We start from the raw sequence: 12,171 nt of genomic DNA, 5'->3' as shown, positions 1-12,171 counted from the left end.
TGAATACAGAAGCAGAAAAGGAGTTTCTTGATGCTAGTCTAAGGCTCTAAAAGATGAAGGACAAGTCCAAAGATGTGTGGTTTTGCAACCAGGCAGAATATATAGCACTTGATGGAGTGCTCTACTAGTTAGTAGAGCTAAGGTTCGTATAGTGATGATTCAGTGTCGGTCATGTCTCTGACTTTTCCATGTTCTGACTTGATTATTATACCATAAGGGAAAGGAAATATATGAGTGTATATACCATTATCTAAATGCATTGCTGGACCTAATTCATATTCCACTAAAGACAAAATCTGGTTCTGTCATAGTTAGATTAAGATATTTTCCAGTGAGTAAAGATTTAAAAGAGGCACAAAAAAAAACAAATGTTAACAAGTCCTATAACTTTAGTTTGTGTAATAACACAAGATTTTCTATATTCTTGCAATTCAAACTTCAAAAGGAGCTAATACTAGACAAAGAACCATGATAATGTATGGGATGAAATTAGTCACAAACCAAACAAAGAATCAAGTTATTCTAAAGTGATGGGTATAAAAGGATCACTGGAATTTTAAATCTAGACAAACCATAAAAAACAGTATATAACAAGTAAAAAACGTTTAACTTCCAATCAAAATCAGCAAAAGCAAAAAGAGAGAACTGCCCAAGTGAAAGAAAAAAAAAACAAAATAACTGGTTACAATACACAGTAAATGACATCTGACTAGGTTATATGGATCACTGCAACAGGAAATGTTCTTCATCAGAAGAAAACAAAAAAAAAACACTAAACTTTTCTTTTGAAGAAACAATGTACCTTCAGATCTCATAATTTCACACCCTGGATACCTATCTTCCCATCAAAAAGCAAATTTTTTTTCCTGATTATGTAACAGTAATCAGAATAGGCATCATCAAGTCCAAGCAAGTAAAATGGGATCAAATACAGCATTCTAGGCTGGGCCATCAACAAGAAGAGTCTTCTAAAACCCAAAACCCTCAATGAGCAAAAACAGTGTCATTCCGTCTAGGTGGTCTGTCAGGAATTGTTCCTGGCTTAAATTTTGAAGCCTCATGTCTTGCTAGCTCAGGAGGAACAGGGCTGTTGCTCTGAATAAGCATCTGCTTCAGATCATAGAACACATCAGTGTCATGCAGTGTCAGGAATGTTGTCGCCACACCAGTCTTCCCTGCACGCCCTGTCCGTCCAATGCGATGTGTGTACATTTCAATGTTCCCTGGCATATCATAATTTATAACATGAGCCACATCAGGTATATCAATTCCACGCCCTGCTACATCTGTGGCAACAAGAACATTAAACCGCTTTGTCCTAAATCCTTCAAGGCTGATCTCACGCTGTTCTTGTGATTTCCCTCCATGCAATGTGGTTACACGATAACCCTCCTTATCCAAAGTCTTGGCAAGTGTATCAGCAGATTTCTTAGTATTAATGAACACAATTGCTGTCTTATCTCCAAGGTCATTTAATAACTTACGCAACCTTGACATTTTTTCCGATTCCTTCAGCATGATCACATGCTGAGTAATGAGCTCAGTAGCCTTTCCAGCAGTACCAATGGTGACCACAACAGGGTTCCTTAAGTACTTCCTTGCAAGACGCTCCACAGCCGGGGGCATTGTCGCACTGAACATGTACGTAGTCCGGTAAATTCGCTTCTCATCTAGTTCTTCATCTTCATTCTCCGGTTTTAGGTTGCTAGAAGGCATTGCATCCAAGACGCCCACAACTTGTGGCTCAAAACCCATATCGATCATTCTGTCAGCCTCATCAAGGACTACGTAGTTACACTGGTTAAGAACAGCATATCGCCTCTCCAAACAGTCAATCAGACGCCCCGGTGTTGCAATTACAACCTCACATCCCTGCCTGATTTTAAAACCCTGCTCTTCAATTGACTGTCCACCAACAATAGAGACCACTTTAATACCCAAGTAATGCGCAAATTTCACAGTTTCATCTTCAATCTGTTGCGCAAGTTCCCTAGTGGGTGCCATGACAACAGCATAGGGCCCTTCGGCCTCATTCTCTTCGTTCATAGGGGGAAGTCTAGAAATGTAAGTCAACATAGGAAGAACAAATGCAGCAGTCTTACCCGAACCTGTCTCTGCAATGCCAATAACATCGCGCTGTTGCAGACCAAGCGGAATGGCAGCCATCTGAATCGGAGATGGCATCTTGTAGCCTGCCTTCTTCACCGCCTTCAAGAGTTCGAGAGTCAATCCGCTCTCTTCCCAATTCCGCATGGGACGAGGTAACTTTGACCCCTTATACGAAATATTGAAATCTTCCCTGAAAATTCTCCAATCCCTCTCGGTCATCTCGTCGAGCTTCTTCTCCGACCAGTGCCGATCGACCCTCATATCAAAAGTATCATATAGATCTGCGGCCTCTTCTTTTAGACGCTGCGCAGCGGCCTCCTCCGGTTTCTCCTCCAGACCCTCTTTTCTTCGTATTTCATCTCGCATTTCTTTCTCATTCTTCGCAGCAAGCTTTTTCTGCTCACGACGGTCCATGCCGGCGCGAAACCCTCTGCCAAACAATAGCTGAGCCTCGTGAGGGTTTTGGTAAAGAATATTCATGTCGCGGGAGGTGTCCTCGGTGTTCTCCCAATCGAATGAAAATCGAAACTTCTCGCTTGGCTTGATAACCCGCTTCTTAGGTTTTTTGGTGCCCAGATACTGTTCTTTAATAGATTCGAGTTCCTTCTCTCGTTCTCTTTCAGCCTGCTTTTCCATTCGCGCTCGTTCACGGGATTTGTTATCTTCCTCGCGTTCACGCTCGCGGTTGCGACGCTCCGACTCCCGTTCGCGTTCACGTTCACGTTCGCGGTCACGATCTCGGTTGCGGTCGCGGGAGCGGTGTTGGCGGCTGTCGCGGCTAGGAGAGTGGTCGGAAGATTTCCTAGAGCGGTTCTGTTGTTGCTGCTGCTGCTGCTGCTGTTGGAGTAGTTGTTCGGCCCGTCGCTTTTGCTCGGTTATTTCTTCCTCGCGGCGTTGAAGGGCTAATTGTTCGCGTTGAGCTTTGGTGAGGAAGACGGGTTTTTTGATATTGGTTGCGGCAGTAACGCCGAGGTCGTCGACCGAGCGTTTCATGGTGTCGTCGACCGAGCGTTTCATGGTGTCGTCGCCGTCGAACGTGGGAGAAGATCGCTTGGCTGCTTGCAGGAGGGGAAAAGCAGATGATGGAAGGGTCCGGAAAATTTGGGGATACCGCCTATAACTTTTACTAGAGCCCCCCCCTCGCTATCTTTGTTCATTTTAGAGTCATTTACTTAAAACACCTCTAGTTTAACATAACTACTGAACACCCCCAATAGTTTGTGCATCACTGAAACACCCCTCATAGTTTAGCCACCCATGGTTTTCAAAACCGGACCGGGAAACCGGTAACGGTCAGCCATTTGGGTTCGGTTTTACTATAAACCGGAAAATTGAAAAAAAATGTTGAGAAGTAAAAAAAACCGCTGACCTGGGTGCTCAGACCGCTAAATCGTTCGACCCGAGCAATGATTCACGGGTTAATATTTTTATTTTTAATGTTTTAAATAAAAAACAAAGGATAAAATGCCAATTATATCCCACGATTTTCGAATCCCAATCCCTAGTCCCTTATTCGATTTAGCCTTTAGGGTTCCCGAGTTCCCTCCTCACTCCTCAGTCCTCTCAAGTCTCAACCCTCACACCCTACCACCTGTGGCGGCCATCAACTCCAACATCCAACGACAACACACACTGATGGTGACGGGTGAACTTGTAGCGAGAAGAGTCGCCAAGCACTTGCAGCGGCAAACGATGAGCGACTTGCAACAGTGGCAACTTGTAGCGGCAGATGTCAAGCAACTTGCAGCAGCTATGACTTGCAACGGTAGACTACCCGAGCCCATTGGCGACGAATCCCTGAAGGTATAATTTTTTATGATATTTTTTTGTGATTTAATTGATTTTTTTAATTCTTTGGACATGCTAGAATGGTAATACATATGCTTGTTTAGTAAGCATGAATTAAAATTTCTAGAGATTTTTTTCTTTGGTAGGATTTCTAGAGACAACTTGAGATTGAAAGAAAATGACTCTAAATTGGACACTTAACTCCTTAATCCTTATTTTTATTGATTGATGAGGGAGCTCTTGATTCAACTAAATCAATCAATTTTCTTTCTTTTTTTCCTTCACAAAATATGTTTTGACATGAAATTTACGTTTTCTTCTCAAAATATGTTTAGATAATTTTTTCTAAATTGATATTCTTTTTTCTTCTAAAAAAAACAGGTGCTCATTACATATTTTTTCTATAATTTTTGGAACATTTTCTATATTTTTTGGAAAATTTTCCTATTTTTGTATTTTTTGTATTTTATTATATTTATACTTAGATATTTTTATTTTTTTCATATGTTGTTATTTTTCCTATATTTTTCTGTGTATTTTTTGTATTTTATTTAAATTTCTATGTTATTTTTTATTATATATAAGTATTTTTTGTTTTTTATTTATTTATGATGTCACGGGTCAAACTGCTCGACTCAGATGATTGAACCGTCGAACTGGAAAATGGTGCCTTGACCGATTCGGTTTTAAAAACCATGTACCCACCATCTCCAATTCCGTCTAAAAATGATCATCTTACCTCTTGGGGCCTGTTCATTTCCTCTTAATTCTTATCTCTTAAGAAGAGTCTTTTAATTTTAAGAGAAAATTGGTTGTTTGTTTTCAATTATTTCTTACCTCTTATCTTTTAAAATGCAATCATATAATTTTTTGTTTTTCAATGAACCCCAAAAAGATAAACATCATATATAAGATCAAAATAAATATTTAATAATTTTCAGAATTCAAAACAATATTCTATACATTCAAAGTTTAAGGGAATAAAAATTCAGAAGGGCATTGTACATTATTTTTATTCCAAAAACACCCTAACAATGAACTAAAATAATAGGTTCTTGTATAATCCTGATATTAATGAATTCATATTTCGAAAGCCATCTCAAGTAAATGGGTTATCAAAAAAAGGGCCAATAGAAGAAAGGGTACTTGTCTCTACAAGAGGATGTCGTCAAGAAAGTTTGGACCTTTGTTGATGAACGGTTTTTGGGTTCTCACTCTTGAGTTGGGCCCCCACAGCAGGTGAGATCAATCCATGGATACGAATTCTACGGAGCTCTTGCTGAAGGTTGAAGATGATAGATCGAAACCTGGTATACCATCTTCGTCTTATAGAGGCCTTCAGTAATGTGATGAATGAGTTGGGCCCAAGCTAACCTACCACTAGACCTGTTTATGGGCCGGGCTGGGCTTGGGCCGGGTTACTCTGTATTAACAGAATTTTCTAAGGCCCGAGTTCAAGTCCAACCAGATTATTGGGCCTACAACTTGGGCCTGAGCCCGGCCCTCATAACAAGCCCGAAGTTCGGGCTTGGGCCCGAACTCGAAATTTAGCCCATACAGAGAGAGATTATAAAGAAAAGAATAAAAAATGTATATATATTAAATTATAAATATATATTTTAATAAATATTATATTATTTATATATTTTATATAATATATAAAATATATATTGTATATTTTTATAAAATATATAATGCTGAGTCGGGCCAGGCTTTTTTGACAAATCCCGAGCCCAGCCCAAAATACAGTCGGGCTTACTGTGTTAGGCCCAAGGTCAAGCCCGCAGGCCTAATTATATGACCAAGCTCGACCAGGGTGCAGGCCGGGCCATCGGGCTACTTGGCCTATGAACAGGTCTACCTGCCACGTATTGGCCGTCAAGCTACGATTGCCCAATTTATTATGGACAAATTTGGTATTTTGGTTAGTCATTTTCTTTTAATTAAAGAGGTTTTTATGATTCGGTCCACTCCAAGGTGGAGCTAGGATTTTTAGGAGGATTAAATCTTGTCGGTGGATTGATACCAAATTTACAGGATGTGGTTTACAAGGGAGGGCATAGCAGTAGACTAGGGGGAGATGCAAATCAGAATTCTGAGGTAGAGTGCAGGCTAAAAATCCCTTTATTTAAAATGGCCAAACTAATGTTTGGTTAAAATGCATTTTATTTCTCTGTTTAAGAAAACAGTAATAAATTAATACTGTTGCATACTAAAGGGGGCGTCTTGGTAATATGAACATTAAATGGGGTGTTTTAGTAGTTATGCAAATTTAGGGTATCTAAGTAAATGACCTTCATTTTATCATTACAATTACATATCCCATGTTTTGGCGGCGAGATCGAGAATCTGCTAATGCCCCAATAGAGATTAATTAAACCGAACCAAACCGCAAGGACCGGACCCGGTCGACCAAAGCGTAGACAGACATCTACGCTTGCTTAAACTTCCTAGGTACTTTGGCTTTGCATTGCTTTTCATGTCATTCTTACATGCTTAAACTTCAATCTCATGTTCCGTGGAATTTCTTTTTGGTTTCTTTGTTGTTCTATGAAATTTGTTTGGGATTATAATATATAAGGACAATTTTTAGGCCCTAATATAATAAATTTAACAAAATTTTAAAAAGAAATTAACTTTTTTAAAATAATATAAAAAAGGGGAAAAGTTACAACAGGCGGCATAGAGGAGGCAGCAGAAATATTTCAATCAAATAAGATTACAGAGAAGGATTTCAAGAAGAATGGTCCACAGGGTGTTGGATCCAGGGGCATAGGGCTGAAAATTAAAGGAGAGTCATAAGGGGAATTTTGAAACCCATCACCATGACGCGAACACTTCTGCTCAGTTAGTCAATACGGAGCCAAATAAACCAGAAGAACCAAAAAAAGGTGAAGTATCAAAACAGAGGGCCAACGTCGAACGACCGAATGATAAAAGTTCTGCACTTGGTGAGGAGAAAGAAGGTATCAATTGCTTGCATGATCTGTTGTTTACGTGATATAACTTCTTAAAATGACCAGCGCCGCTGCTGCCCACTTCCAGAAGTGGAGGTGGGCGGAGGCATGCCATAGGCGGTGATGAGCGATTCTGATGAATAACTTATAAGAAGAAAATGATGAACAGTAACTTTGTCCCTCTTAAGGCAAAAATCAAGATACAAATGTGCCCAATACAACTAGTCCCTAGCTAACCATTGCTTGGCTAGATGGTCAGCCATAGCATTGGTTAACCTCCCAACCCATTGCACCCTTATTATCATATCCCTTAATAACCATTTGAAACTCTTGGCTTCATTCTTATAACACCACATTGTGGACTCTGGATTCTGTAGCCAGGAATATCCTTCAATTAACAGTTGTATCACTCCTAATTGAATAGTAAATTATACACCTTGAATTGCAACTAACAACTCTGCCCTAGTGGAGTCCTTAATACCTAGGGGTCCAAGAAAAGAAGTACAACATTTCCATCCTCACCCCTTATAACCCCTCCCAATCCGAAGGACTTGGGTTGCCTTGACTACTTCCATCAAAATTGTTTCAAAACCTTACAGGAGGAGTTATCCGTCTTACACTTGCTCTAGCCTTTAGGGAAGAATTACTTGCCACTGCATCCCAAATTCTCCACAAAGTCATAAAAGGAGAAATTAAAGAATAGTTTCAAGGATTTCAACCATTGGATAGTCCTATTCAAGATTCATTCCATTGGATATTGTAAATTCCTCTCCTATTGAAAAACTCTAGCATTTCTCTCTCCCCAAACAATCCAAATCAATGCTACTCTTGTACACCTTACTTTAACCTTCCTCTTTTGGCAAGGATCAAAAGCATGCTTACTTCAGCAGCTTGTTCCACCTACATTCCAAACAATAAAAAGAGCCAATTCCACAACTCTATAGTGATAGAACGAGAAATTAGTAAATAGTAGCAATTTCACCATGGGACCTACAAATGATGCACTAGTTAGGGGAGAGACAAAGGAAGGGTCTTCTCTTCTGTAAATTATCCAAGGTGTTTATTTTTCCTAAAACACTTCCCAACAAAATGCCAAAACCTTAGGGGGAGTAGGCCGGCACCAAACATCCTTGATAGGAAAAAGACCCTTTAGGCTGTGGTGTCCAAACCTGTTTATCTGGTCTAGAGTGATATAAGCAAACTGTTATAAGAAGATTCAACAACTTAGTAAGACACTCAATTTTCCCGTCCCTTACTTCTACAAAAGCCAAAATCCCAATTTGGTGACAAGGGATTTTCCGAAGAGGAGTAGAAAAAATAAATAACATCTCTCTTGTATTTAGAGGTAGAGAACAAAGAAGTGAAAAAGGTCTTTCAAAAGTAAGTCACCAACCCAAAGGTCCTCACATAAAAGAAATGACTCTCCAATGCAAACATCATACCTAACAAAGTTGAGAAACTAAGGGAGTACACTATGAATAACCTTCCAAGGAGTTGCCAAGGTTGTTTGCTGAGATACACCCGCATCCCACCCAGTCTCTAAACAACCAAAATGCTTGCTACATGCCATAACACTTTTCACTCTAGAGGCCACCTCTAGAGCCACTTCCCCAACAAAGTTGTATTCTTTTGAATTAAGTTCCCCAAGTCCAAACCCCCTCCCTTTGCTCTGACAAACCACTTTCCACCTGATTAGATGATCTTTCTTATTCTCCCCTATTTCCCAAAGAAAATCTCTCATTAGCTTCTCCAACTTCTTTGCTTTCCTAGGTGGGATCCTAAGGACTGACAAGAAATAGGTTGGTAAGCTAGCAAATGTAGCTCTAATCAAGGACCCCCAAGGAAATGTAATTCTTTCAATTTTCCAATTTGTTCTCAAACTTCTTTACAATTAGACACCAAAAATTACTCTTTCAGATTTGACCCCACAAGAAGCCCCAAGTAAGTCAAAGGCCAAGTAGAAATGGGAACACTAAACACTCTACAATAATCTTGAACTTCTCTTGATTCCAAATTAACACCTATTACTTGGATCTTATCAAGATTGTTTTGTAAGTTGGAGATTCTCTCAAAATTTGTTGCCAACAACTTGATGTTTGTCACATTTTCAACATCAAATCATCACAAACAAAAGTAGGTCATTTGCAAATTGAAGATGGTAACTAGGACTTCCTCTCTTCCTGTTCTCCACCCTCTAATTACACCTTCCATGTCAGCCTTTGAAATCAATCTACTTCCATGTTCCATGGAATTGTTTCTTAAGGGGTGTTCATTTTTTGGATTTTGATAGGAGGGAAAGTTGTTCAATGGGATTTTGGTTCCCATTAACTAACAAGTAACAAACCCATGTTCTTTTTTTTTTTCAGACTTATGTGGGGACAAGAGAAAATTTATTTTCTCAGGTATCACTTATCCGGCTAAGTGATACCCATCTTCCAAAGTGGGTAACTAACTTTCCCACTTAGGACAAAATTACCCCTTTTAATAATGGATTTTTAGGGTTAAAATCGTCATTGTCTAATTTACCTAGGAAAATAGGTAAATACAATTACATGGATAAGTGTTTCATAGGAACCACTTACCTGGGTAAGTGCATTTACTCAAATAACTTACCGAAATGCGAACATGGCCTTAGTAGAATATATTTTTAGCGGGTTATACTAACATGTGAAAATCCCATGGGTTATACCCTCATTGTATGAGAAATGAGATCATCAATCGAACCTAGGGTCATAAAGTGGCATGCATTCCAATATAAGAGGTTGTGTGCTCACAATTTGTTATCATATCATAAAATTTACATTGGTTTTCATATACTAGCATTTGCTATTTTTAACTTGTAAGACATCCAGCCTAGCCATGCATAAAATGGTTCAAAGATAGTTTCAAGATCATTGCTAAATATTGAGGGATGGGGCTTTTACTAGTTTTCTATTGAATTTCATAGGCTTCAAGTTTAAACATTAATACTTATCCCTATATGTTTATGGGTAAATTATAGAAACCTCCTTTGACTATTCTAACAATCCTATAAACCTCTTTTCTTGAGTCTTGACCCTAAAAAAACTGTCTCCCAAGGTTTTAAGAAAGGGTACAAGTACTTCCCTTTTGTTATTTTTTATGGAAAATATAGATTTAATGTTCTAATGTTTTTTAAATGCCATATCTACCCATTATTTAAATGCATATTTACTTAAGGCCCTATTCGCTTTTCGACAAGTTACTTACCCAAGTAAATGCAGTTACCTGTGTAAGTTTTTCTTGGGAAACACTTACTCAGATAAGTGCATTTACTCATATTCTTTTATTTCTCATGTAAATAAAGTAGTGACCATTTTAGCCATAAAAATCCATTATTAAAAGGGACATTTTTGTCCCGTTCAAGTATTGACAACTTTCCTCCTAGGTGGGAAAGTTATTTACCCACCTAGGAGATGGGTATCACTTACCCAGGTAAGTGGTACCCAGAAAAATAAACTTTCCCTAATCCCCTCATAAATCTGAAAAAAGAACAAGGGGTTCTTGATCAATGGAAACCAAAATCCCATTGACCAACTTTCCCCCCTCAAAATCCCAAAAAAAAAAATGCCCCCTAAATATAGTTTGATCACTTGATGAGGGATAATCTTTTCCTTCAATTAAACCCTGACATGTGGTGATATAGATGCTTTATGGCACCTCGTGATACATGTGGTAGGACCTCACTTAATAGCACCTTGTCAACTCGACTTACGGGGCCTGAGTAAAATCCAACCTCTGACCTAAAATGGATCCGGAGAGTGCATCCAATCTGGTCACACAATGGTTTCAACCTGCCCATCTAACTTGGCCTGTCTGCAACCTAAGAGACCCCTCCAGCCTCAATACACCTCCAACCATGCATGAAGAACTCTCCCTTATCTTCATCTAACTTTACGTGAACATGGGGTCACCTGGTGCTATTAGAAGCCCACTTTTCCACATTTGGGAACATGCCACATGGGCATGTCCTGTGAACATTGGATGTGCCACCATGCACCATCAATTGCCCAGATGTGCCCACTTAGGCCAGCTGCCTAACTTGCCCTTCTCACCACGTCTAAGCTGAGCCTCGAGGCCTATATAAGGTTAAATTACCACCATCCGAAGGTATGCACACTCTACCCTTTCATTCTCTTGCTTTTCTTAGCACCTCGGAAAGCTTTGCATCCATTGACTTGACTGTCAAGTCCACTACTCGGGACATTCCCTAGGCTCTCAAAACATTATTTTCACAGATCTTGCCACCAGAGTCTACACACGAACTCCAAAACAACATTGCCAAAGAGATTGGGGTTTTTGATATTTCATCATACAAATGTGCCAATACATGAGCCAACTAAACAAATATGAGAGTTGCCCTCTTAGGCAACCTTAAAATGGGATCGAAGGCCATGCCTTATTTTTTGTGCAAAAGCCGTCAAGTCAAATTTAGCTTGGACTTGTGTAATATATTTTTCATATATTATATATTATTTAATTTATGGTTTTTAAATAATTAAATATTTATCATTAGATATCATGGGCCCAAAGTTCTATCTAGACCAGACCATGATTCCTTAGCTATACTTTCATTAAGCCTAGAAAGCCTATAAGCCTGGCCTGGGATGCGAGTTGAACTGGGCCTGGACTTAGGCTAAAGATTTTATCATTGATACTAAACACGACAAGGCCTATCCCATGATCACCCCTACTCCCAATGTACTGCTGGATGCCCATGCTTGTAAAGTTTTTACACAGTTTTTTTGCTTTCAAGAAATCCTGTTGCAAACAAATTAGAAGCAATGGAAAACCAAAGCTGCCACTATAAAGGGAAAAGAAAGGAAGGGAAGGGAAAGGAGAGAGAGATTTTTACAATCCAATATTTAGTTAACCTATGGAAAAGGTGGGGAAAACTACTTTCCCTTGATTATCCAGGCAAGGAAACAGAAAAAAATTAATATCTTTTATTTATTTTTAGATGATTGTGATATTATAAGCTTAGTCACAAGGGGCCCACATTGTTGCAAAAGAGGCATCTATATCATATTTCCAAATCTTACGTGCAGGGCCCATATTCAAAATATCAATGTGGGGCCTACAACATTCACCAATCAAATTTTGATGATAAATAATAAGACTTGTATATATACACCACTAGATGATAAATGCATAGTAGTAGCACATGGGACCCATACAAATGAAGCAAAAATTGACCATATGGGACCACAATAATAACACAATATGAAAAATATGCCCATCTTTAGTCATTTCTTCAATGCTTTTTCTTGCTGGATAAGTAAGCTAACGAAATAACCCA

General features: G+C 39.0%; 1 protein-coding gene across 1 annotated transcript; it reads right to left on the bottom strand.

Annotated features, from left to right (window-relative positions):
- Positions 1-588: 588 nt before the first annotated feature.
- On the bottom strand, positions 589-3,242 carry LOC148853319 (P-loop containing nucleoside triphosphate hydrolases superfamily protein). The gene has a single exon (XM_088983381.1). It carries the CDS (start codon positions 3,124-3,126, stop codon positions 985-987), a length of 2,142 nt encoding a protein of 713 aa, XP_088839507.1. The 5' UTR covers positions 3,127-3,242; the 3' UTR covers positions 589-984.
- Between the last annotated feature and the right edge of the window lie 8,929 nt (positions 3,243-12,171).

The sequence above is a fragment of the Nelumbo lutea genome, chromosome 4, assembly GCF_056320005.1.
Source record: "Nelumbo lutea isolate HS-2025 chromosome 4, American lotus-T2T, whole genome shotgun sequence".
Classification (NCBI taxonomy): Eukaryota; Viridiplantae; Streptophyta; class Magnoliopsida; order Proteales; family Nelumbonaceae; genus Nelumbo; species Nelumbo lutea.
This window is presented reverse-complemented; position numbering and strand designations above follow the sequence as displayed.

Coding starts and splice junctions, on each gene's coding strand:
- LOC148853319 (XM_088983381.1), bottom strand. CDS start 3,126: ATGAAACGCTCGGTCGACGACACCATGAAACGCTCGGTCGACGACCTC.